At 44.2% G+C, this 26,622-nt stretch overlaps 1 protein-coding gene across 1 annotated transcript in view; it reads left to right on the top strand.

Annotated features, from left to right (window-relative positions):
• Positions 1 to 26,622, top strand: part of ICMT (isoprenylcysteine carboxyl methyltransferase) — a 401,480-nt gene that overhangs the window by 307,025 nt on the left and 67,833 nt on the right. Inside the window, exon 5 of the mRNA XM_044063580.1 lies at positions 4,502 to 4,719. Within this exon, the coding sequence (XP_043919515.1) occupies positions 4,502 to 4,719 (218 nt within the window). The remainder of the gene's footprint in view (positions 1 to 4,501; positions 4,720 to 26,622) is intronic.

Below are 26,622 nucleotides of genomic sequence, written 5' to 3'. Positions count from 1 at the left end.
CAACCTTTGTGGTGTATTTGCTTGTAACTGAAGGTATTGTTTTTATTTTATATGTATACTTGGGGCACCTGACATCTGGGGCAAGAAAAACTGAAGAAAATGGCATTGGATACATCTTGTATACCCCTGGCGCACTGATGTCCGGGAAGAAGCGACAGCAACCGACGCCGGACCAAGACTTTGGAACTCTAGCCGACTGCAGGACCGCCTGACGGCAGGATAACCCAAGTGTGATGACTGCAGCAGTGTGAACACTAACATCTACATTTATGGTAGGTACAAAACTGTACTTTTTGCAGAAAGGAATGCTCATACAACACACACACACACACACACACACACACACACACACACACACACACACACACACACACACACACACACACACTACTCCTACTACTCCTAAGTGTCCATTTTTTTTTACTGAGTACACTTCTGAAGTGAAATAATTGTAGTCCATTATTTCAGCTTTTTTTCACATATTGCGCAGACAGTGTACAAAATATATTGTATAGGAGAATTTGTGTGTGTATGTATGTATATATATATATATGTGTGTGTGTGTGTGTGTATATATATATATATATATATATATATATATATATATATATATATATATATATATATATATGTATGCATATATACATATAGGTATACACCAATTTGTACAATTTGTCACTTATATCTGTGTACATATGTATGTATTTGTTTAATTTTGATAAAATGCACATACATGCGTGCTAATGTATCCATTGTCCCTGTGAAGCAATATCAACAGTCAGTTGCTTTATACTTAGAATTTCTAACCCCCAATCACTGAATTACTTTTTGAAATTGTCTGGGTACCCCTGATGATTGCAGTCAAGTAAAACATTTTGAAAGTAATATATTTTAACTAATTTTCCAAACATATGTCCAATGCATTTTAGTTGACTTCTTGCATTGCCTGCCTCAGAAAAAAAAAAAAAAAAAAACTTATTGGGTAGGCCTCTTTATTTTTAACTGTAGTCAGGTGAAGGAAATATGGTAATGTTTTATATGCACACCTGCACTGCATCTGAGAAGCTGACTGACATTTTCTTTGGCACACAGAATGCTTTCTTGCCATGAAAAAATAGTACTTTTTGACTGGGCACACCATTGATGTTTGTGACTGTGTGAAAGAAATGTTTGTAGTTATATATTTCAGGTTAAATTTAAGCACACATTTCCTGTCATGACAAGCCATATCAGTGGTTCTCTAACTGTGGTCAGGTAATTGTAATGCCTGTTGCCTTCACACATAGCCTTCTTCACTATCCTCACCCACTTGTCAGTTTCTGGCTTTGTACGCTTTTTGATGGTAGATTCAGATCAGGAGAAAGAAATAATGGCTACCGTAATGTATTTCTTCATTTGCTGTCAGAAGATATGCACTGCACTGATGAGCCTTATTGACAGTATTTTATCTGTGGTCATTTACTGGTAGTGCCACTTAGTTGCCTTTGCATAGTTTGCCTCTTCTCTCCATCTCCACAAAACATATTTCCCACTTTGTGCACCTTTGATGTTTGACCGTGATCAGGTGGATTAAATGTTGGCCGTTGGCCACATTAAAATAGGTCAACTTACTTTTGCACATGTGCACAGCCCTTCTTTGACAAACCATACTAAACTGTATGTAATAATTCCTGCCTTCACATGCAGCTTGCCTCTGCACCCCCACTACCCAACTAAACACTTTCTAACTGTTTACACTTGTAATGCATGACGTTTGCTATCTGGTTACATGTCCGGAGGAGCAGCAGCTATTCAGCCACCCTTCCCTGGCCTTTATTTATTTTTTCTTTGCACTGGACAGTGTGAATTAAGCCTTGCCACAATTTTATCAGCTGTAATGGCAGCAGTTTTCCTTTCATCTGCTCTTGTAAAAGAAAACTGTTCCTGAAAATCATAACATGTGACTGTTGCTATTTCTTACAGAATTCTGAGAGTCAGTAGCACTGACAAATTTTGCACAACTCATCACAATATAAAGTTGTTCTAGCACTCTGATTTCCATAGATGTCTCCGTATCTTGCCATTAACTTAACAAGTAATTAAGATGATACTAGTTAAACTTTCTATTTTTACACTAGTTCTGTTTCTTTCTGTGATTTTCCTTAAATTTAGGGAATTTTTTTTGAGTATATTCAAACACAAACTTCTGTAGGTTTCATGTAGGCTAATATTAGCTCATGTGTCAGCTTTGTGTACTCTGAAGAGTACAGGCTCGACTTGGGTCCATTTTTGTATGGTAATTCATGTCCATTGTTTTCTTTGTAAGCTGCTGCTGTATTGTAGTCTTGTTCTTTATTTCTTTGCTGCTAAATGTTTGTCTTAGCCTAATTAAGCTAACACAGAGAGTAGTCATGATGTAAGGACTTGTGTTTTACCATGAATCTTCATAAAGTTAGCAGTGTTCACTTTATCCAACTTAATGGTCACTGGAGAGTCAGGAGGTGCCAGACCCTGCACCAACACTTAGTAGGTGCAAGGCAGCAACATGAATCCTAGATAGGCCAGTGTATTTCAGTATGCATGCACACATTATGTAATGGAGTGTGTATTGATTTATTTTTTATTCTGTTAGTTAAGATTTCAAGTGATGACTATTTTTTGCACCAAATATGTAAGGATCCCCACCGGATAAGCAGTCTTTTCTCAGACTGATTGCTGGTTGCATTGGTTTTTGCTATGATTCTATGGGTAATCCTGTCCAAGGATCCATCTGGGCCTGTTATTTATAAGCTGTGAGTGATGGTGTCTAATAATTTTATAAGTGGTTTCCCTTTTCTTTTTTGAAGTGGTCACATGAATTACTATTTTAGAAAACGCTACAAGATGAAATGAGATTCCAAGGCCAAGGGTAGTTTACTTTAGTTGTGGTCTACATATGGTTTCTGCAGCCATCATGTGTCTTCTGGATACATATACAGGAACAGTGTTGTGTAGTATAATTGTGTGAAGTACTCACTGTAACACTTCCTCCTAGAACTAAGAGTATGTGCTGTGTTGTGCGTCCAGTTCTTAACCACATTTAGCCACCATAATAGTATGGTGAATTAGTCTGCTGCTGAGAAAAGGTCCTAAATGTAAGAGTGCTGATTGAGATATCAAAAGTCTCTTGAAATGTAACTGAAACCTTTACTGTCTTTGGTTAGCCACCAGAGCAGTATGATGGATCACTGGTTGGAAAACGTCATGTGCCAGGAAGGCATAGTGTTAACAGCTGTACAGTTGTAACAATGTAAATTGTAATTGCCTTGTGAGGAAATAGTCTGGTTGTATATGTTAATGGTGGCCACTGCTGATCCTCTTAAGTTTGTTGTGTTTTTACCAGAAAGGAGTAGCTTGTGTGTGCCTCTAGAAGCAGGAGGTGAGTTGAAAGTTGTCATGATGTGAAAATATATGAGTGTAGTTAGCATCGAATTTCAGAAATCTAGTATTCTCTGCCATAGGGAGCTGTCTTAGTCACGCATGCATTACTCATAAGCCATTCAAGCTCTCTGGACTGAATCTCTTTACTGCCCAGAGCAGAGAATTGTGGAGCCAGTAGGTTGCCCACATAATGGGCTTGAAGTCTTCCAGAAACTATGAAGATGAGAACAATTCCATTCACTACTTTTAAGGTGAGTACCTTTCAGTGCTGTTCTCTTTTGGGAACTTTAAGCAGATTAGATGGGCCCTTTGACCTCTTCTACCATAAATTGTTCTTGTTGGTTTGTATTTACATATGTGTGTGATCCAAAAAATGGAAGTTGAGAATGTTACTACTATTGTATGGTATAGAAAGATTCACAGAAGAAATACTTGAAATTGCAGTAGTCATTTACTCAGGAGTGATGACTTGCTACTGGTTATGCTGCAAGCAGCTCTAAATATGGCATTACTGACTTGCTAACTAGATTTAAAGCTCAAAGTTATAGTAGCCCAATTTCATGCCTAAGTAATAACATTGATAGTTTGTCTTGGAAACCAGATTTACTGCCTTCTTGTTCTTTCATCTGTGGTCTTTAAAAGTAGAAAGTTGCACTAGCATTGATCCAGTGCAGATATGTTGCTATAAATACGGTAGACTCCCTTTTATCCAGTCTCACTGGGATTGACCTTAGGCTGGATAAACGAATGGTTGGTTAATCAGAAAAAGCATACAAAATAGCATTTATAGGTTATAAATCAGCTAGAATAACAGGATTTGTGTTGGTATGCATTTTCTAATGAATGTGAAGTCTAAAACTCAAATGTTTGTTATTATTTAGCCCAGAGGAGGTGAAAGTGTTGTTCTCTGTTGTCTTTTGATATGGCTATAGCAGAAACTTGATGGCTGGTTAAAGAGGAGGCCGGATAAGAGGGAGTCTACTCTGAAAAAAAAACTACCTTTATAAGTGTAAAATCCTACTCCTATAACAAAAAAAAAATGTAAGTCCACATGCTGACATCTGCCATAAATGTTCTAAACCCTGTTAATTTTTTTTTTCAGAAGTTAAACAGATGACTTTAGTCAGTGTTATTGGACTGGTGATGGTGATTATAGGAGAGGGCCTTAGGAAGGCTGCCATGGTAACTGCCGGTTCAAATTTCAACCACATTGTACAGAATGAAAAATCAGAAAGCCATGTCCTAGTTAAAAATGGTGTATACGCTTGGTTTCGACACCCTTCCTATGTAGGCTGGTTTTACTGGAGTATTGGTACACAGGTAAGAAAAATGTCATACAATTTAACATTTGGGGGTGTAATCAGGTCAGCACACCAGGCTTTTTGAACTAAATGGAATATGCATGATCATCAAAATTAAAGATAAGGACTCTTCAAGAGAAACTTGATTTTGTATGCAATGTGTATTACTTCTGGAATGTATGTGTATTCATTTTAATTGTACTATACAAATAAAATGATAAACTATAAGCTAAGGCTTTATTTATCCCCAATTTTTTTTAGAAGTAGAAGCCAGATTCACCTTTAAAGTGGTGAAAATAAATATTTTGAAGGAGATAATCAGTATAAAGCTTGATAATCATGAAAAGAGGACAGAGCCATTTGAATGTATATGAGTGGGTGTCTGATCGGATTAAACTGTAGTAAGTTTGGTAAACTGTGAAGTAATTATGTAGACCTGCTTTGATATCTCTTTTTTTCTAACAAAGCTGCACATTTGGATGCTGTGTTAGGTTATTTCTAGTTATCTAAATAGGTTAGAGGATAAGATTGTGTAGAGTGCAAATCCCTGCAGAGTTTAGGCATTGAAGTTGTGTTAGGTAGATGTCCTTCAAGGATGCATCTGCAGTCATCACATATGGGTTGTCCTGCCTCAGGCAGCCCTTCGGTCGGCTGGATTCCAAAGTATGGGTCCAGCGTCGGCTGATGTCACCCTTTCCCCGACGTCAGAGCACCTGGGGTATAAAAGCGTCAGCCGACGCCATCTTCCTCAATCTTTCTTGCCGCGTGGTGCCCGAAGCAGAAGCAGTTCGCAAGTGCCGGTCGGCCAGCTCCTGTAATTCAGCTACCAAAGACTTCAAAAGCTAAGTACCCCGTTGGGGACTCTTTCTTGCCTCAGCCGATGTCAGATAAAGTTAATAATTGCTTAACTTGTGGGAAACAAATACCTCATAAGGATTTCCACTCTTACTGCCTCCCCTGCCTAGGCCCAGACCACGACATCTCGGCCTGTTCAGCCTGTGCTTCCTTCAACCGACGCACTTAGACGTCGGGCGGAGTTTGCAGAGGAATTTTTGGGGGCTAGTTTTTCGTACAATATGCCGTCGGAGACTCCGACTTCACATTTAACAAAGAAACGGAAGGACAAGGACCAACACACGCGGGCCGCGGTTTCGACCGAAACCACGGCCAGGCCTACCGCGAGTGTCTCGGCTGAAACAGAGTCCTTGGTACTTCCGACCCCCGAAACCGCTCAACCGACAACCTCTGCCCCGGAGGCCCCTGCTGAGTCGGTTATTGAATTTCCTTCAGAAACTGGTGTCTTGAAATCTTCCGACACCATTCCTCTAGACAAAACTACACCAGCACGTGGTGCCAGCCAGGCCTCCTGCATCCATGTCCATAAAGGCATTCACCAGGGCTAAAGCTGCTAAACACACAAAAGCTATGCCTCCCAGGGTTATTCCTCAGGGACCCACTACAAGTTCACAGGTTCTAACCTTAGCAGAGGACCTTATTTCCTTAATTAAGGGCTCTCAACCTCCTCTAGACAAAAGGCCCAGGGTTGAGCCCTCTGATCCCCACTCCTCAGAGGAGGCCTCTGATGGCTGTGTTCTCTCGGACTACCAGGAGGAGGCTTTTTTGGCCTACGAGGACTCTGATGCAGAGGAATCTATCCCCTCGGCCTCCCCTCCTAAAGAACTATCCTTCGGGGAGACCCTTCACACTATGAGAGAGCATTTCAAATGGCAGGGCCAGGAATTCTCTGATTCCAGGAAAAGATTAAGAACATTTCTGCATTTACCTCAGCATAGACCTTTGGCTATTCCTCCTGTTTTGAATGTCATTGATGATGTGTACTCTGAGTCTAGCATAACCCCTGACACTCTTCCTCCGGCCCCTGTCAAACCCGATAGGTACTACAGGGTCTCGGACTCGCATCATTTTCTTTGCAAGACCCACTCTGCTGATCCAGAAACTATTTCCCAGGGCCCTAAAGGGGTTGCAGCTGCCACAACTAAAAATCCACTCCCCTCTGAAAGGGAGTCCAGGGCTTTAGAGAGATGGGGTAAAAAAGTGTATACTTCTGCTACTCTATGAGGGCATTAAATTGTCAATTTCATATGATACAGTACCAAGAGTATTTGTTAGATGAATTGCATAAGAAACTGTCTTCACCTGAACCCCTAGATCGCAAATCACTTCAGGATCTGGTACATAACTCCCAGCAGGTTAGCAACCATTTCTTGCAGTGTGGTTATGATGCATTGGAAGCTTCATGTAGGTCAGCTATGACAGGTGCAGTCATACGTAGGCATGCTTGGCTGAAGGAACAATCTCTGCCAGACCATGTTAAAGCTAAGCTTCTGGATGCTCCACTGGAAAAGCAAAAGTTATTTGGCTCCACTGCCCAGGAGGTCTTAAAGAAATTTGAGGAAAAGGCAAAATCTGTACAGTCAAAGATTTTCTACAAGTCCAACCACCAAGATTCAGCAGAAATTGGCCTACCAAGAATTGGTCCTTTCCGGACACAGATAGATTTCAGAGAGGCAAGAACAGGCGTGCCAGAGGTAGAGGGCAAGCTAGAGGCTCCTACAGAGGACGTCAATGGCAGCCTCCCAACCAGAGAGGTAGTGCAGGACCTACAACTGCTGCACAAGGACAGACTCAATGACTTTGCTTTGACTCCGCCAACTAGGGCTCAATTAGAAGCACCTTTGGGCGGAAAGCTTTCTTTATTCTCAGAAAACTGGCACAGTATTACAAGAGACAAATGGATACTGCAAATAATAGACAAAGGATACAGGTTCCATTTTCACACATTGCCAAAAACAAAAGGCATGCCAGACCTGCCACCAAATCAAAGGGCAGAGGCTTTGAAACAAATCTCCAACTTAATGCAAATGAAAGCTATAGAAAAGGTTCCTTTTTCAGAACAAGGCCAAGGATTTTATTCCAGACTATTCCTTGTTCCAAGAAAAGAAGATCAATGGAGGCCTATTCTCGACTTGTCCGCACTGAATACTTATCTCATTGTGCCAAAATTCAAAATGCTGACTCTACAGCAACTCCTTCCCATGCTGGGCAAGGGGTCTTGGCTGGTGACTCTAGACCTCAAGGAGGCATACCTGCATGTCCCTATCAGACAAAGTTGCAGAAGACACCTCAGATTTCTTGCAGGTTCAGAGCATTATAAACTCTCAGCATTGCCCTTTGGCTCATCTACTGCGCCCAGAGTATTCACGAAATGCCTGGCATCAGTAATTGCACACTGCAGACTTCTGGGGATTCAAATATACCCATATCTGGACGACTGCCTTATACAAGCGGACAGCCAACAAACTTTGGTAAAGGACTTGAATTATGCCATCCACCTACTGCAGGCCTTGGGATATACAGTCAACATTCACAAATCAAGACTTGTTCCATCCCAAAGAATAACTTTTCTGGGTGCGGATCTAGACACAACCACCCAAATGGCTTTTCTCACAGAAGAAAAACAGACAACTACCGGATTACTTCAAGAATCTGACAAGACAAACTCAGCTGACTGCAAGGAAAATCCTGCAGGCCCTGGGTTACATGGCATCTTGCATTCTTCTGATTCCACAAGCAAGGCTGCATATGAGGAAACTACAATGGTACCTAAGGAGTTTATGGACTCAGCACAGTCACAGCTTAGAAACTTTGATCCCACTCATTCCATGCCTCCAAAAGGAATTTCTGTGGTGGGCTCAAGCAAGCCAGTCAAACAGGGGTCTGCCCTTCAGCAAACCAATAGCCAGCCAAACCATTACAACCGACGCTTCAGACCACGGTTGGGGAGCACACATGGAGGGCAGATGTATTCAAGGACTATGGTCACAAAAGGAGCTACGCATTCACATAAACCAAAAGGAAATGCTGGCAGTGATACATGCAATCGAGGCCTTCAAACTCTTTCTGCATCAAGGCCACCTGCTAATAAGGACAGACAACACCACAGTTATGTGGTACATAAACAAGCAAGGAGGCACCCATTCCTACCCTCATTGCAGACTGGCAATGAATCTATGGGAACTTTCCTTGAAACTCAATATAGAGCTGCAATCCCAGTTTGTGCCAGGAAAAGACAATATACTGGCGGGCAGCTTAAGCAGAAATATCATGGATGCACATGAATGGATGCTGCACCCAGACATCTTCCTACAGATAACACAATCATGGGGAAGGCCGGACATAGATATTTTTGCCTCCCCCCACAATCATCAGCTGAAGAAATTCTGCTCAAGGACATACCACCCACAAGCATGGAAAGTGGACGCTCTCTTTCAGCTGGAGAACTCTAACAGTGTATGCATTTCCACCTCTTCCATTAATGACCAAGGTCTTACTGAAGATCAGGACAGAGCAGCCAAAAGTGATTGATAGCTCCGGACTGGCCAAGACAGCACTGGTACCCACTGTTAAAGAGTATGTCACGCACGAAACCATGGCCTCTTCCTCAATGGCTACTTCTCCTGACACAGCACAATTACAAAACTCTCCATTCCAACCTGAAAACCTTGCAACTAACAGCCTGGAAAATACCTTGACTCCTCCTCAGGATAAGCTATCCAAGAGAGTGAAGGATATCCTCATGGAAGCTCGCCGGCCTTCCACAAGAAAGGCATATTCAGCAAAATGGAAAAGATTTCACACTTGGAGCACCACAAAGGGCCTAGATGCGACAGTGATGAACATGGCACATATCCTGGAATACTTGGCAGAAATGCTCCACAATAGCCTGTCTTACTCTTCCATTAAAATTCATGCTTCAGCAATTTCAGCAGAGTACAATACTGATCCACCTGTCTTTTCTCATCCTCTCCTAAGACAGTTTCTAAGAGGAATTAAAAACATCAATCCTCCAAGGAAACATCCAGTGCCTACTTGGGACCTTAACTTCATGTTGGAAAAACTAACTCTGCCTCCCTTTGAGCCAGCAGCATCAGCAGAGCTACAGTTCCTGTCTTGGAAGACTGCCTTCCTTCTGGCCATAACCTCAGCAAGAAGAGTATCTGAGTTACAGGCCCTCATGGCAGTACAGCCATTTCTTATTTTTCATCAGGACAGAGTCTCATTGAGAACCAATCCTTCATTTATGCCAAAGGTGGTATCCAGGGTCTCATTAAACCAAGTTATTCACCTGCCTACCTTCTTTCCAAATCCACAAAACAAAGGGAAGAAACTTCTGCACACCCTGGACATACACAGACAGTTGCGCTACTACTTGGACAGAACTAAAAGCTACAGAAAAACTGACCAGTTGTTGGTAGCATATGCTGCTGGTGCACAAGGAAAAGCAATTTCCAAACAGACAATTTCAAAATGGATAGGGAATTGCATTCGTTTTTGTTATTCCTTTCATGGAAAACCTGTGCCAGCTAACATTAGACCTCATTCCACCAGAGCCACAGCCCCCTCCACAGCCTTCTTAAGAGGGGTGGCTACCAAGGACATTTTAGAAGCTGCTACATGGAGCTCCCTGCATACATTTTCCAAGCATTACAATTTACCTCTATATTCCAGATCCAGAGCAGGCTTTGCTACGGCAGTCCTGCAGGGCATTTTAGCTACACCATCCTTTACTTAGATCCTCCACCCCCAGATTGGCTATGGTATTCTACCCATATGTGATGACTGCAGATGCATCCTTGAAGGACATAGTACAGTTTTGTACCTACCATAAATGTAGATGTCAGATAGGTATGCATCTGCAGTCAGGTTTAACCCTCCCTCCTTCCCCTCTTTGGTATTTATTGGGTACTTTTCCCTCTCATAGCTAGCTGGGGTTATCTATTATGGTGTATTTGTTTTATATATATATATATATATATATATATATATATATATATATATATATATATATATATATATATATACATACATATATATTTCTGTGCATGTTTGGAATTTATTGCATTTCTCCAAATTTAGCCTTCCTTAGAGGGCACCTGGCATCTGGGGCAAGAAACACTGAGGAAGATGGCGTCGGCTAACGCTTTTATACCCCAGGCGCTCTGACGTCTGGGAAAGGGTGACATCAGCTGACGCCAGACCCAGACTTTGGAATCCGGCCGACCGAAGGGCTGCCTGAGGCAGGACAAACCCATATGTGATGACTGCAGATGCATACCTATCAGACATCTACATTTATGGTAGGTACAAAACTGTACTTTTTCTTTATACACCATTTTCTAAATGTAATAGCTAATGTACGTATGCATTTGTTGGCTGAGTGTTGTATAAATCCGTGAATTTAATATGCTAGTCATATGTGCCATTGTCATAGGATTTTCAGCTGTGCTGGATGGACATGCAAGTAATTCTGTATGAGTTGTGGTAAAATTTGCTCACAAATACCAAAGTTTAAATTAATTAATTTTTTGATTCTTTTATTTTCTAGAAAGACTCTGTACCCTTTGATTCTGTTTACAGTAATTTTCTGATTAAAGTTTAATTTGGTTCTCCGATTATTACCAAATGTGAAGTGCTAAATAAGTCTGTTTTATTCCCTCATTTCACCTTAAAATATCAGATGGTCGAGAATGCTGGAACTCTTTTGTAGAAAACTTAGCCTACCAGTTTCTGTTGGTGAACCATTTGATACTGTGCCTTTTAAATTCCATGATTAATAGTTTGCTCCTGGTATCATCCAGTGGTACAGATATTGGAGTGGGGACAGTATTAAGAGCTATACTCAAATTCTAAGATCCTACAGTAGAGGGTTGATTATCCAAACTAGTTGGGACCTATAGTAGTTCGGATAATCAAGCATATAACTGAACTGGATAAAAACTTCTAAAATCCTTTTTTTTTTTTTTTTTCTGCATGCAGGAATACACTTCAACCATTCAGTGATTTCAGTGGGCAATAAAGAATATTTTTCACACACGAGCTGGCTACATGCTCAAAAAGCATGCTCAAGCAAATGTGTATAATGTTTACATATTCAGACTTTTTGATTTTTCCTACCCAAAAACTTTGGAACGCCGGTTCGGATAATTGACGTTTCAGATAATCAACTCTGTACTGTATTCATGAATGCTTCTTACACTTTGTCTTAACCTGTACAGTGGGCATTAAGAGCCCTTAAACAGAAAAAAAACACTATTTCTTACACTAGATAGTAAGGGAGGGGGGAAGGGAGTGTGGTGGTTTTTGACAGAAATAAGTATGCTAAAGTGGTACAGCACCAATGTTTAGATGTAAAAACTACCTATACCGCTCATTAGATCCAGCCATGGATTTTAACGCTTTCTCTGGATCTTTTTCAATACTTGGTTGATTTGGGCATTATTTCTAATAAGACAGCAGCCGCTAGTTTCTAATCCTTACCCCCCCCCCAATATTTTTAGATTTTACACATCTTCAAATGGCCCCATAGGTACCCCGTTGTTTCAAGAAAGTGTTCCCTTACTGAGCCCATCTGACTTTCTGGAGATTTGCTTAAAATTCCTGCTACAGTTACAACCAGACTTAAGATACTACACATTTTTTTTACAACTTGTCTCTTACAACAGATTGTGTATCATCATGATCTGTGTACCGTTTACAAGCACTGTACCCTAACATGTCACATGACCTGGTTTTGCAAGCTATTGAATATTGGTTTTATAGGACTTATATTTATGTACTTAAATGTAATGTTATTCTACTTGCAGAAGTGGTACTGTTTGAAAATGTGGTTGTCAGTGTTTAGACTTGAAGGGCACTACATTGGAGGCATCCTTCATCCCCATATGTGGAGATCTTTTTATGGGACTGTGAAGTATCCTGCTTCTTTTCAAGAGATATCAAGAGATATTTGGATAATATCGTTATGTGGAATACTACCCACAATCACATGTAGGAATTTCTAAAATATATTAATAACACAGCATTTGATATCCAGTTCTGTCACCAAATTGTTGGATGGATCTTTATGCACATCACTGTATCATAAATCATTCGCAAAGACTTCATTTCTATTTGCTAGTAGTTGCCACCCCAAAATTATGGTATCTAATATCCTTAAATCTCAACTTATGCATAATTTGCTCCACTGCTGATTGACCACTACTCTCATGGTTTAGGTTTTGAAGCCTAGATTCTTTCTTAGAACATATGGCATGCAGAAAATTGCAGACAGGTGGATTAGTATCCTAGTGAGGCACTTCAGTCATATAGGGGTTTCACTTATTGGGCTTCTGCTGAAGATGAATTGAGCTTTATTACCACATATGGTAGTGATTCCTTTCCACTTAAGAGAAATCATTCAAGGTTCTTGATCCATTCTGCTTGTAAACAAGTTTTTTTGCTCTATTCTTCCCTCTGTCTACAAATTCACATATAGGAGGGTTACACATTTTGGGGGGGGTGCATATCAATAGGCAGAAGCCCGTGTCACTATTTGCCCTCAAATGCAGTGCTATAAATCATTTTCTAGGAGAACAAAAAAATCAAGATATATTCTGTACTTTCACATTATTAGTTGACAGCAGTTTGGTAAGTTATTTGGAACAATGTATCTGTGGATCATTCTTTGGAAAAAACCTTATTGACCTCTTGAAATTAGGAGCGACATTAGATGAAAAAAGTAGATACTGCTTTATTCAAACACATAATTTTTAACTTTGCCTTCATGAATTTTAATGGGAAAAATTGACAAATTCTTTACTTCTAGCTTAAGTTTCTAATGTATAAAATGTTTGTGCATTTTTTTTGCCTTTGTTTGCTACACTTTTTTTAAATAAGAAATGCTTTTATTAAATTACTCATGACATATTTTTATAACAGATTAGATTGACATATTTGTAGTTGCAAACATTATATGTCACTTATCTATCCAGTCATTGCCAGTGAAACATTACATAGCTCATTCAAATCCTGTCTACTTTTAAACCTCGTTCCTCCTCCAAAATGGTATTTTGCATGTATTCCAACAATCCCCATTTTTTTGTATATAATTTGCTCCTACCCATTTATAAAGATCCCATTTCCAATTATTTTATCCCTGTTAACTTCTTGTACAGTTGGTTTAGACTTTGATTTCCATTTTCTAGTAATTGCCTTTTTGGCAGTCACCAGAATAATACCCAGCAAGGCAATTCAGAGTCTGTATCATAACTCAAAAAAAAAAATCCTTATTTATACCAATTTGCTTACCAAATATTTCTGAAAGAGTAGTCTTCAGGGAATTTTTAAAGTCTGCCAACTCAGTACACTCCCAAGATATATGTTCCCAATTACCTCTCTTCCCCATCGCACCTCCATTTGCTATCTACCTGAGGAAAATGTTTTTGAAGTCTACTCTGGGTACAAATATACCAATGCAAACACTTTTAAGCACAAATCCTAAATCTTCTAGACTTTGTTACATACATTATCTTATGCATGGATCCTTCAGTGTTTTGCAATTGAGTTCTCAGAATAAATTCTTCCTTAATGCCTAAGGTGATCGCTAAAGTATCTTTGAATCAGTTTATACACCTTCCTGCTTTCTTCCCTAATCCTTAAAACAAGGGAGTGTATTCTTAATTCCCTAGTCATGCAACAGCTCTGTTTACTACCTGTATAAAACAACCTTAAGAAAACAAACCAACTTTCAACAACAAAATAAGAAAAACCAGTAAGCAAGCAAACATTTTTCAAATGAATTTCAAGCTGTATTAACTTTTGTTCGCTATGGTAAACAAACCCCTGAGGATACTGGAATATTTTTCACTAGGACTACTGCTGTTGCTACAGCTTTTCTTAGGGGGTTCCTGCCAAGGAAGTCATGGAAGCTGCCATCTGGCCTTGTGTCATACATTGAACATGCACTACAGTTTGCCAGTCTTCTCTAAGACGAGGGCCAGATTTGCTTCTGCAATCTTGCAGGGCATTCTAGCTTCAGTATAATGTTTCTAACCACCCACTTCCTTGTGTTGAGACTTGTTCCATATTGTTACTGCAACAATGAAACATGCACATTGTACAATTGTCCACTTACCATAAATGTAGATTTTCAAAGTGTCTTTTTACTGTTTCAGTATTCTTTCCACCTTTCTTCCCCTCTGTTGTCCTGACTAGTTGGTGTCATCCCCCTTTCCTTTCCCTTAATCCTCAGGATTTACTCCCTGCTTCATTAGTTTGGGTTCCCATATTCAGAGGCCCACCGGGTACAGTTTGAGTGCATTGTGCTTATGGCCTGGTGCTCTGAGTGTGAGGCTTCAGCTCCGGGGACAAGAAAGACCTGAAAACATAGCATTGGCTGATTACCTTTAACCCAGACATCCTGGAGTCAGGTCATGCACAGGTTGTCCACCGCCCCCTGGAAGAGGGGGATGAAGCCTCTGGTGTTTGGGCCAGCAAAGGGCTACAACAACAAGGATGTACAAGCTAGGTAACTACTGTAAGTTAGCTATATAACTAGGATTATGATTGTAACCTGTAATGTAGTAAGCCATTGCATGGAGTTAAGCTTAGAGTAGCTAGCTTGTGCATCCAGCAGCACTAATACCATATCCTAAAACTATCTAGCTGTAGTCCCTAACCCTAGAGACCACCTTAGAAGATGTCTGTATACCCAGTCCTCAAGCCATAATATCCTTCCCTAACAGAGATCCAGACAACGTGAATATGCAATTTCCAAATGTTTTTGTAGCCATCTTGGTCGATATGGGCATCATGGGACAATGTAGTAAATTGTCTCATGTTCATAGGCAACGTTTAAATCCTTAATGAAACTAACACAGTATGTGACAGATGTACAGACACAATTTCCTTGGATGCAAAAATCTTAGAAACAAGGTTGTCAAGAACAGAAACCACATCCAGCGCACATAGTGTCTACCACAGACATAGACCATCATCTGAAGTAGGTAACTTCATTTGATCATCAACCTGTGGGTATCTGATCCGGCAACTTTCCAAGCTAAAGATCCGAGCTCCAAGCTCCTTCCCTTACCCATAATACCATGCTACCTCCTTCCAATCCTCAGATCTTGTTTGCCGCGACTTTGTCAGGCACAAGTTTCTCGAGCTCCTAGCGTTTAGGTGATCGTAAGTAGTTTTTTTTCTCAAAAATCCTTGTAGCTTGTGTGTGTGTGTGTGGATAGTACAATTCCCTAGTTTAAACCCCTGAGTTTTACCCTCATAGTTTAAAATGTAGTGAACTCTTTCCCTTAGTGTTTGTCTGGGCGCGTGTGTGTTTTAGTTTAGTAATCATGGCCAAGGGCCCCAAAGGCCATCTTTTCTAAGTGCACTGAGTGTGGCCATAAGCTTTCCCCAGCGGATGGCCACACTCATTGCATCCTCTGCCTGGGGGGGTACCACATTTATCTTCGGGCTGCCAAATATGTGCAACCTTTAACCCCCAGGCCCTGAGGGATATACGAAATAAGCTGATTCTGGCGGGTCTCCTACCTGTGGAGTCTGCTCCTCTCCCTCGGTGGCTACAGCCGCTGCTGCTCAGCTTGCTGTCCCCTCTCCCCTGGCTGGGACTCAACCTCCCACTTCTTCCCAGGGAGAGAGGGACTCAAAAAAAGATGAGAGAGAGGGCGAAAGAGAGGCATAGAATCCACAAGCGGCGGGCTGATTCTACCCCCTCGGCCCCGCTGGCTAAACTGCTCTCCTCACCCCAGAAGGTCTCCGGGCCTTCCTCCCCTCGGCTCCGTTCTCCACGGTTTTCCCCGGAGGAGGAGGCCTGACCATCTTCAAGGTAATCGCTGTGGCCCTCCCGGCCAGCTTCAGTGGCCTCCTCTAGGTCAATCCGTAACCTCTCCAACGCTGATATGGACCGGATGATGCATCGTTTCCTCCAAACCCAACTACAGATGGGAGTGCTGCTGCCCTCCCCCCTGGGGGGAGTTCAGCCACACTTTTTGCCCTAATAGCTCCTTCTCCGATCCACTATCTAGTTTCGGAGCCTTCGGATCCGAGGAGTCTCGGAGTCAGGGAGTCTGCGCCAATGGTTATCGCTACCTCGACGCCGGCCATGCCCTCGAGTCTGTCTGATCCGCTTTCAGATCTGAGCTCTCGGGGCAGAGAGCCATGCGTCTGATCTGAGGGGGCCAGTGTGTCTTCGGCTCTGTTTCGGTCGGAGCACACTTCCCTCTCTGGTCCGAGAGCTACGGCTCTGACGCCGATCCCCGCGCTGGATCCAAGGTTGTTAGCCACGGAGCCGAGAGAGATCGGTTCACCCTCTGCTTTCGACGTGGTGGAGAGGGTCCTCTCGAGAGGTTCGAGACCCCCTGCTCTTTCTTCGGATCCCGCCCCCACTCCCTTGCAGCTGGGCTTGTCTTCCATCATCCAGTCCCAGGGACAGCCTGCTTTGACACCCCAGCCCATTCCACTGGTGGAACACGACCCTGTTGGTGAGCCCTCCTTGGATAGTCCCACCGAAGAGGCCCCTCACGAACGCAAGTGTAAGAGGAGGCACTTGGACTCCCCTGAGTCCCTCACGGAAGACACCGATTAGGAGGAAGAGGAAAGTTCCCCCAGGTCACCCCCCCCCTTGAGGATGTCTCCTTTGGAGACATTCTGGAAATGCTTTGGCTAAAGGGGGGGGTGGTCAGCCCAAAAACCTACCTCTGACGAGTCTGTGTTCCTGGAGGCGTTCGATGCAGGCCCGTCTACCTCTTGGGTGTCCCCTCTGGCTGACCCCCTGATTGACCTCATCACTACCAGTGCATGGAAGGAACCGGATACTGTAGAGCCAATCCCCAGGAGGCCAGATAGGATTCTTAGTCCCCCTGTGGATATGACAGCTTGGAGCAAGGGTTCCCCGGTAGATGCCATGGTGGTGGCGGCAGCCGCCAAGAAGGAACTTGCCCAGGATAGTTCCTCAATTCATCCTCCTGATAAGGAGTCTAGGACGATGGATCGTATCAGGAAACAGATGTTTGCTTCAGCTACCTTTTCGATAAGGGCGCTGAATTATTTGGCCCATGTAATTAGACTTCAGTGAGTTCTGGTGAAATAATACGCAGAGTCTCCCGCTGAGTCCATGTCGGCCGAGGATAAACGGACTTTTTCTGCTCGCATGGCTACTCTGAAATCTGTTTCAAACATGTCTATGCAGCTACTTTCCCATGCCACGGAGGGAGCCGCTAGAGCCAGTGGGTCCGGCATTGCCTTAAGGCATCACCCCTGGCTCCGGCTTTGTGATTTTGCGAAACCTTTCAAGGCGTCCTTCACAAACGCATCCTTTGACGGTTCTACCCTATTTGGGAAGACCGTCCACGACACATTGGTTCAGAGTGAGAAAGACGGGAAGACGCCGTCTTCCGTCAGAGTCCGCTTCTCGGCTCCTCAAAGGTCCTTTTCCAGGAACCAGAGAGGACAGAAGAAGAAGATGTGGTTCTGGAAGTCTCAGCAGTCCTGTTATGCTCCGGACCCTTCATCCTTCAGAGGCAGAGGGGGGACAAGGTGGACGCCGGCCCAGAGGCAGAGGGGGGCCGAAAAAGATTGGGTCGTGGGAACCTTTTTTTGACCGAACTACGCAGCAGCCCTGAGAGGTTGCCCAACTGCGCCTCTGGAGGCAGTCGGGGGGGCATTTTTTGAAGCACTTGGCCCAATGGGAGTCCATCACAACAGACTGCCTGGTGCTTCGAATAATATCCAGAGGTTACTCAATCCTTTTCGTAAACCTGCCTCCTCAGTCGAGGCGCCTCCCAGATGTTCCACCCAGTCAGAGGGAGGCTGCAGCTTTAGAAGTAAAAAAGCTGCTAAAAAAAAGAGCCATCCAGCACGTCCCCCCCAGGCCAATCCGGATTAGGCAGTTACTCCAGGTTCTTTTTGGTGCCAAAAAAGACGGGGGACTTGAGGCCAATTCTCGACCTTTCAACAATGAACCCTCTTCATTGCCAAGGAGAAATTCCGGATGGTAATGCTTCAATCCATTCTACCCCTGCTGCAGGAGAAGGACTGGATTTGCTCCATAAACCTCAAGGATGCGTACTATCACATTCTCATGGACAGGCGATCCAGGAAGTTCCACCACTTTTGGCTAGGGGCCAGTAATTACCAGTTCAGGGTCCTACCCTTCAGTTTCACCACAGCCCCCAGGGTGTTCACCAAGGTCATGGCAGTTGTAGCGGCCCACCTGAGACTTCAGGGAATACAGGTTTTCCCTTACCTAGACAACTGGCTCCTTACTGCCCCCACCAGGCATCTACTTTGCTTAGCCAGAGATTGCTTCCGACTTCTAGCATCCCGATTGGGGATCACCATAAACTTGAAGTCATTGCTTCAACCACTTCAAGTCTTGGAGTTCATAGGGGCCAAAATAGACACTCTTCAGACCAAGGCCTTCTTGACATCGGACAGACTTTGCAGTTTGACCTTTCACGTTTTTAACCCTTCTTCAGTCACCGGCTCCATCAGCGGAGTCCGTCCTGAGGGCTTTAGGTTCCATGGCAGCAGCAATCAGTCTCACGCCCTTGGCTCGCTTACACATGAGGATTCTCCAGTGGACTTTGCAGGTTCAGTGGTCCATCCTTCACCACCCGTTGGACTTGCCGATTCCTCTCAGCAGGGCTTGCAGAAATTCCCTCATCTGGTGGCTGCAATCTCGAGAGCTTTGGGAAGGTCGACCGTTATGCCACAACCCCAAGCCACAGTGACCACGGACACTTGCCTCTGGTGGGGGGAGGCATTATGTGTGCAGAACTGTCCAAGGTACGTGGACTCAGACAGAGACCATCCTGCATATCAGTGTTCTGGAGATGAGGGCGGTGCTTCAAGCGTTGCAAGCCCTTCATGCCTTTCTCCCTCCAGGGGCTATTTCGAGTCAAGTCAGACAACATGTCTGTAGTCTGGTACATCAACAAACAAGGGGGGACCAGGTCTTACCCTCTTTGCTGAGAGGCCATGAGAGTTTGGGACTGGGCAATATCCACCAACCGTTTTCTGTTAGCAATGCACATTCTGGGTCGGTCCAACATCCTAGCAGACAAACTGAGTTGACCTATCCTCTCACCTTACGAGTGTTCTCTGAATCCCATAGTGGCGAAACAGGTCTTCCGCAAGTGGGGTCAGCCTTGCTGCGATCTCTTCGTGTCACCTTCCAACGCGAAGTGCAGTGAGTTTTTTGCTCTAATTCCCCCTCAGGGGGAAAGCCCCAGAGACGCTCTAGTTCATGCTTGGCCACCCGGTCTTCTTTATGCTTATCCTCCTCTTCCGTTGATAACAAAATTCTTACAGAAAGCTTGTCAGTTGGGGAACAAGATTATCATCATAGCTCCATTCTGGCCTTGTCAAGCCTGGTTCCCGTGCCTACAGTCTCATCTTATAGCTCTTCTCTGGATCTTGAATCCCATTCCGGATATGATATATCATCTTTCCGGATTGATACCCCCAAATCTGGTTGATCTCAAGCTCTCCGCTTGGTTGATCCAGTTTCATTAGTTGCTAGGACTCCCGGTATCTCGTCTGCAGTCAGATCTATCCTGGTAGTGGCGCATAAGCCTTCTACCAGGAAGGTTTACAATAGTAAATGGAAGCGTTTTTCCATTTGGGCGTCTCATAGGAAATTGGACCCTTTCACTGCTCCCATCCTAGCAGTGCTGGATTTCCTAGCTCATATTTTTCAGCAAGGAGCCAGTTCTTCTACTGTAAAGGTTCAAATGGCAGCCATCTCCCATTTCCATATTAGGGACAATCCCATTCCCCTCACGTCCACCAAGATTTGCAAGACCTTTCTGAAAGGTACGTTCCTCTTGAGACCTCCTACTAAGAACCCCGTCCCTCCATGGGATCTAACTTTGGTCCTTCAGGCTCTGACTGGACCTCCTTTTGAACCTGCAGCTTCTGTCGATTTGAAATTCTTGTTCTGGAAAACTTTTGGTAGCGATTACCTCTGCTAGAAGGATGTCGGAACTTCAGGCCCTCTGTATTAAAGCCCCGTATCTTGTTTTCCATAAGGACAGGGTCTCTCTCAGGACTAACTCGTCCTTTCTACCTAAAGTGGCCTCTGAGACTAACATCAATCAGTCCATTAATCTTCCATTTTTTTCCCTAATTACCAAAACAAAGGGGAGTACAAACTTCATTTGTTAGATGTTCATAGACAGTTACGTTTTTATTTACACAGAACAGCTGCATTCCGCAAGTCTGATCAGCTCTTTGTCTCCTTTGCAAAACCCTTCTTCGGTAAGCTTGTGTCGAAGGTAACTCTGGCCAAATGGATCTCTAATTGCATTCTGCTCACATACAAGCTATCTGGCCTGCCGGAGCCTACAAGGGGTTCATGCTCATTCTACCCACTGTATGGCTTCATCTGCTGCATTCTGGTCAAGAGTTCCCTTGGATGACATTTGCTCTGCGGCTACTTGGGCGTCCTCTCATACCTTTATCTCTCACTATAAATTGGATTTCGTGTCTAGAGGTAGGGCAGCCTTTGGCTCTGCAGTGCTCCGAAATATCCTTCCCTGAGGACCTCCCAAGTTTTTGGTAGCTGGGGACTCTGTCCCACAGGTTGATGATCAAATGAAGTTACCTACTTCAGATAAAAAAGTTATGTACTCGCCATAATGTTCCATCTGAGTAGGTAACTTCATTTGTCAGCAACTGACCCTCCCTCCTTCCCCCTAACCTGGTTCTTTGATTTCCTGAACCCTAGGATGGTTTCTCAGGTCATTTGTTTAATACTTGGGTTAGGATTCTTCAGGTTATTTTGTCGTGAGGTTATGTAGGTGGGCAAACGCGATCTGAGGATTGGAAGGAGGTAGCAGGGTATTATGGGTAAGAGGAGGAGCTTGGAGCTCGGATCTCTAGCTTGGAAAGCTGCCGGCTCGAATCCGGGTTGGATCTGATACCCACAGGTTGCTGACAAATGAAGTTACCTACTCCAGATGGAACGTTATGGTGAGTACATAACTTCTTTTTATGCTGTAGCACTAAAAAACAAACCTCAAAGACCTTGTGTGCCAACAAATTGCAATACCTGTCCTCTGCAGCCTCTAAAGCACATACCAAAAGCACCACAAAACACTGCGCATAACACCCTACTTGCAGTGAACCCAGAAGAACGAAGCCCAGAAGGCAAGCAAACATTTTACCCAGGACTCTTGTCCTAGGGGACTACTGTACAACACATTTGCCTCACTCACCATACTGGACAAAGAGAAGATAATAGTTGCTTATCTGGAGCTAGGATACACCAGGTTATACATGCACTCAAGTCAATGCACCACAGGTACCAGTATGATTCTGTCGTAGTCCATATGGGTGTTAATGACCCGAGACATCTCTCTTGTAGTGCGTCTCAGACAAGTCTGTGTGTGCCTTGCATTAATTAGCGTCTCAGACAAGTCTGTGTGTGCCTTGCATTAATTAGCATTCTTCCTTCATCTAGGATGATGCCACAGTATGAACAAAAAATGACTGACTTCGAAAGTAGAAACTAAGCCAGTTGTTTTTCTAGAAGGGATTCAATGTTTGTCAGTTTCATAGATGATTACTGGGCTGATGATTCCAGGGGACCTTTTTAAGCCCAGTCATGCTACCAGAGGTGAGGCTTAAACCTTTTATTTTGTGTCTGCGAGGTAGACCACACTTGACCATCAGCCCCCAGCAATGGGAGTGACTATTAATAGACCATGTTGGTTTGCCAAAGATGGTCAGCGCCTGTCCCCCTTGGTTTCCAGTTATTGGCTAAAACTTTATCCACCCCCTTAGAAACAACTTGGCAAATAAAACCCAAAGGAACCTAAAAATGTTACTGCTCAGTGCTAGGGTCATTAACAAGAATTTCCACATCCTACAAGCTGTCATAGGTTCATAGGTGTGTACTAGGCTAATGACCCTGGAGCCTTTACAAGCCTGGCCCATATAAGTGCCCTGGCTTTGTGACGCGTGACGTTAGTTTCCAGTGCTTCTTTCAAGCAGAGCCACTGGAATGTTCCCCGGGGTGAACTTTCTATTTCCCATCCACTCATCAAGATTTCTCTTGAAGAGGGCCAGTGAGGGTATCTGCTTGACATGTATGGGAAGTCTATTCCAGAGCATGGGGCAGTCTGTGTTATGAACCTGTCCCTCCAGCATGTTCTGTTGATTTTGGTAATGAGAGATCTCTGGAGCGTGTGGTGCAGAGGGATTAAAATTTCTTTAGATGTAGCATCTCTAACAGAGCTGGGTCAGACATGGCTTTGTAAGTCCAGCAGAGCATGCCTCTTAGACAATATGAGACAGAGAATAGCTGGAGTTTTTTTAGTCTGCCCATGTAGGACGTGTTTTAAGGCCTAGGATCCTCTTTGTGAGGTACTTTTGTGGCCTTTCCAGCTGTTGCATGTGTCTAGTGAGGTACATGCCAAATGGCATTGTATTCGATTGGCCTAATGAGGAAAGAGTAGAGAGAGATGATGACCTCTTTCTTCCTGGATGCAAAACCCTTGGTATTGAGATGTGCCACATAGGACTTTCTGACCACAGTGGCAGTGTGGTGATTGAAGAAGAGTACTGTCAACCTGTATCCCCAGATCTCTTATAAAGCCTACAGTGTTCAGTGGGCTCCCATCGATGTGGTAATTAGTGGGAACGGAGTTTTTCCCAAAGGTGATGATGGCGCATTTTTTTGGCTTTAAGCTTAAGGCTATGGTTTCAACACCAGTCATTGGTCTCAGTGAGGCCTTTCTGCAGGATGTGTACATCACTTGGGGAGTTAATGGCTTCCAGCTTGCAGTCGTCTACGAACTTGGTCAGCCAGAGTCTCTCCATGTTAGCCTGGACTTCTGAGAAGTAAATGCCAAACAGGAGAGGACCCAGAACCGATCCCTGTGGGACTCCACTCTTAACTGGTCGGCAGTCTGACTTGGAGTCTGCTGCTTTCACACTGTGGGTTCTGTCTGTGAGCCAATTTGCAACCCACCTAGTGATATAGGATTGATGCCTAGTTGCCTAGTTTGGTGAGTCTGCTGCTTTCACACTGTGGGTTCTGTCTGTGAGCCAATTTGCAACCCACCTAGTGATATAGGGATTGATGCCTAGTTGCCTAGTTTGGTGAGTTTTATCAATAATTCCTGAGTGGGGAATGGTGTCAAAGGCCTTGGCCAGATCAAGGTAGGCTGTATGAACTGCCTTGCCCTCATCCACAGCTCTGGTGACTGACTCAAAGAAGTCAACCAGGTTGAGCAGGCATGATCTACCTTTCACAAAATCAAATTGCATGGGATCTAGAGTTTGGAGATTCCCTATATCCTTGTTAGTTAGGTCACTGATGATACGCTCCATAGCCTTGCATATCAGACTTGTCATGCTAATAGGGTGACCATTCCCAGTGTCTGTAGTCACTCCCCCTTTATGGAGAGGGATGACTATACCATTACACCATTCGGTAAGGACAGGCAAAGGCCCAAAACCAGGAACACATTTTATTAGAAAGCTGTTAGAATAAAAGGTTTTGTGTTACTACGCATTTCCTGAAAAATAGGAAGACAAACTTAAATGGCTGTCATTTAGTGAATTCGGTCCTCAGTGATTTGCCAGCAAACCACAAATTTTAAGAGGAACCAACCAACAGTATAAGCCAGAAATTCCAGACATTCTGTGAAAATCTGGACACTTGAGCTGTTCACTCAACTCCTTAAAACACAAGGGTTGGTAGGGGTAGAGAATTCAGGCCCTTGTTTCTTGTACCTAAGGTACAGGGTTTGAGCCTGAGTAAAGTAACACTAACCACCAGTTATCCCTAATTGGGGGCATTTTACACACACGTGCTCTCTCGCACTCGCTCTCACTCACTCGTGCTCACTCGCTCTCACTCACTCGCTCTCACTCACTCGTGCTCACTCACTCACTCGTGCTCACTCACTCACTCGTGCTCACTCGCTCTCACTCACTCACTCGTGCTCACTCGCTCTCACTCGTGCTCAACTCGCTCTCACTCGCTCACTCACTCGTGCTCACTCGCTCTCACTCACTCACTCGTGCTCACTCGCTCTCACTCACTCACTCGTGCTCACTCGCTCTCACTCACTCACTCGTGCTCACTCGCGCTCGCTCGCTCGTGCTCACTCGCGCTCACTCACTCACTCGCGCTCACTTTCGCTCTCACTCACTCGTGCTCACTCGCTCTCACTCACTTGCTCTCACTCACTCGTGCTCACTCGCTCTCACTCACTCACTCGTGCTCACTCGCTCTCACTCACTCACTCGCTCTCACTCGCTCACTCTCGCTCGCGCTCGCTCGCTCGTGCTCGCTCGCGCTCACTCCTTGCGCCTGGGTTATCGATTCCGACCTCGGAACAGAGCCAGCCAACTTCCAAGCTCGCGACAGCCACAAACTCTCAAGCTAAACTCTTACCCACAATTCCCCTCTTCCTGTTACCTCAGATTTTGTTTGCTGCATCGTCATTCAGTCGTGTCAAGCCACTTCTCTTGACCTAAGTAAAACCTTTTTTGAAAATACCTAATCATATTACAGTTGTTCTCAGTTCCAATCTTAAGTAGCCATCTCTTACCCTATCTCATCTAGCCACTCTCTCTTGTTTTTTTTCTAGCCCTTCTTTCTTCTTACGGTGAGGTAACTCCTTTACCATCGTTGGTAAAATCTTTCCTTGCTTTACCTTTGGGTATTTCTCGTACAATTGTTGGTACCTTCTTCCTTCCTTTTCCTTTCTTCCTCCTTCCTATCATGGCAGAGAAAAAAGGTGGTCCGGAATTTAAAAGATGTGTGGATTGTGGGCATAAATTGCCTATTTCGGATGCACATGCGTTGTTTACTGTTTGGGTGTGCCTCACTTGACTGACATGCCTTACAGGATTTGTGCAAACTTTTCTAACAGGACTGTTTCTGGGTCAGAAGCTTCAACCCCTCCTAATTCCCATATGAAAAGAGATGAAAACAAGAAGGCCAAGTCTCTTCTGTCGTCACCTGCTGGGGACCACCAGGAACAGAGACGTAAGAAGGCTAAACTTTCTAGTTCAGATTTGACTTCCTCGGTCCCGAGGCTTTTGGTGCCTAGATCTTCTGCACCGAAGCCTTCGGCATCATCTGTTACTTCGGCACAGAGTATTGTGCCCTACACCTCATCAGAACTAAGGGGCCCCTCTGTTCAGACTTCCTTACCAGTACCGACTTTTTCTTTGATGCAGACCTTCTTGGCGTCTGACTGTTCCGACAATTTACATGGCACCGACTATCCTGTCTGTACCAACCACCTCGTTTTCGACGCAGACTTTCGGCACCTACCATAGTGCCAACTACCACTTTGGAACTGACCTCGTCGGTGCAGATCTTACCTTTGGCACAGATCTCCTCTTTGCAGACACCAGTAGTACAAGCATTAACAGCTCCGTTGTTCTCTGTGCAGACGCCTATTTTAGCACCATCCAAAGGACCCCTTTGTGGGCACAATGTTTCCTTCATCCTTGGATAGACCTGACCTCTCCTTCAGCTATGTCCATGAGATCAACTAGAAGCCTCTCTGAACATGATGTGGTGCGTCTTGTGGTTCAATTGCTTTCGGCCAGAGGTATCCAATCCTCCAGGACCTATTCATCCTTTGGAGGTGAACACCCTTCTCTAAAGACCCCTACCTATTCTCCTCCTTCATTGCCTTTGAAGCCCCTTGCTGTAGCACAGACTTCCCTCACTTTGGCTCCTTTTATGGACCTCACTAAGGAGCCGCAGTTGCCTTTGTGGCAGGAGAGACTTGTCACTCCAGTCGTTGCTCAGGATGCCAGCTGTGGCGTACGTACTCCTGGTTTTCACAACCATCCAGGTACTCCGGGTCGACGGGCTGATTTGCTTGAGCGAGGTGTGACCTCCTCGGGTGGACCAGCCTTCCAACTCATGGAGAAGGCTCTTGCGTCTATTGGCGATCCTGTGCTGTCAGTGCCCCCGTCGTCCTCTGGACCACAATTTACACAAGCCAACCTGGCAGACACCGGGCACAAGGGCCTCAGGACACAGTCCCACAGGAGGCCCCTTTTGCACTGTCTTCCCAGATTCTCCCCC

Source organism: Protopterus annectens, chromosome 2.part1, assembly GCF_019279795.1.
Source record: "Protopterus annectens isolate FY-2018-M chromosome 2.part1, PAN1.0, whole genome shotgun sequence".
NCBI lineage: Eukaryota > Metazoa > Chordata > Ceratodontiformes > Protopteridae > Protopterus > Protopterus annectens.
The sequence above is the reverse complement of the archived record's forward strand: the minus strand, read 5'-3'. Positions and strand labels throughout refer to the sequence as shown.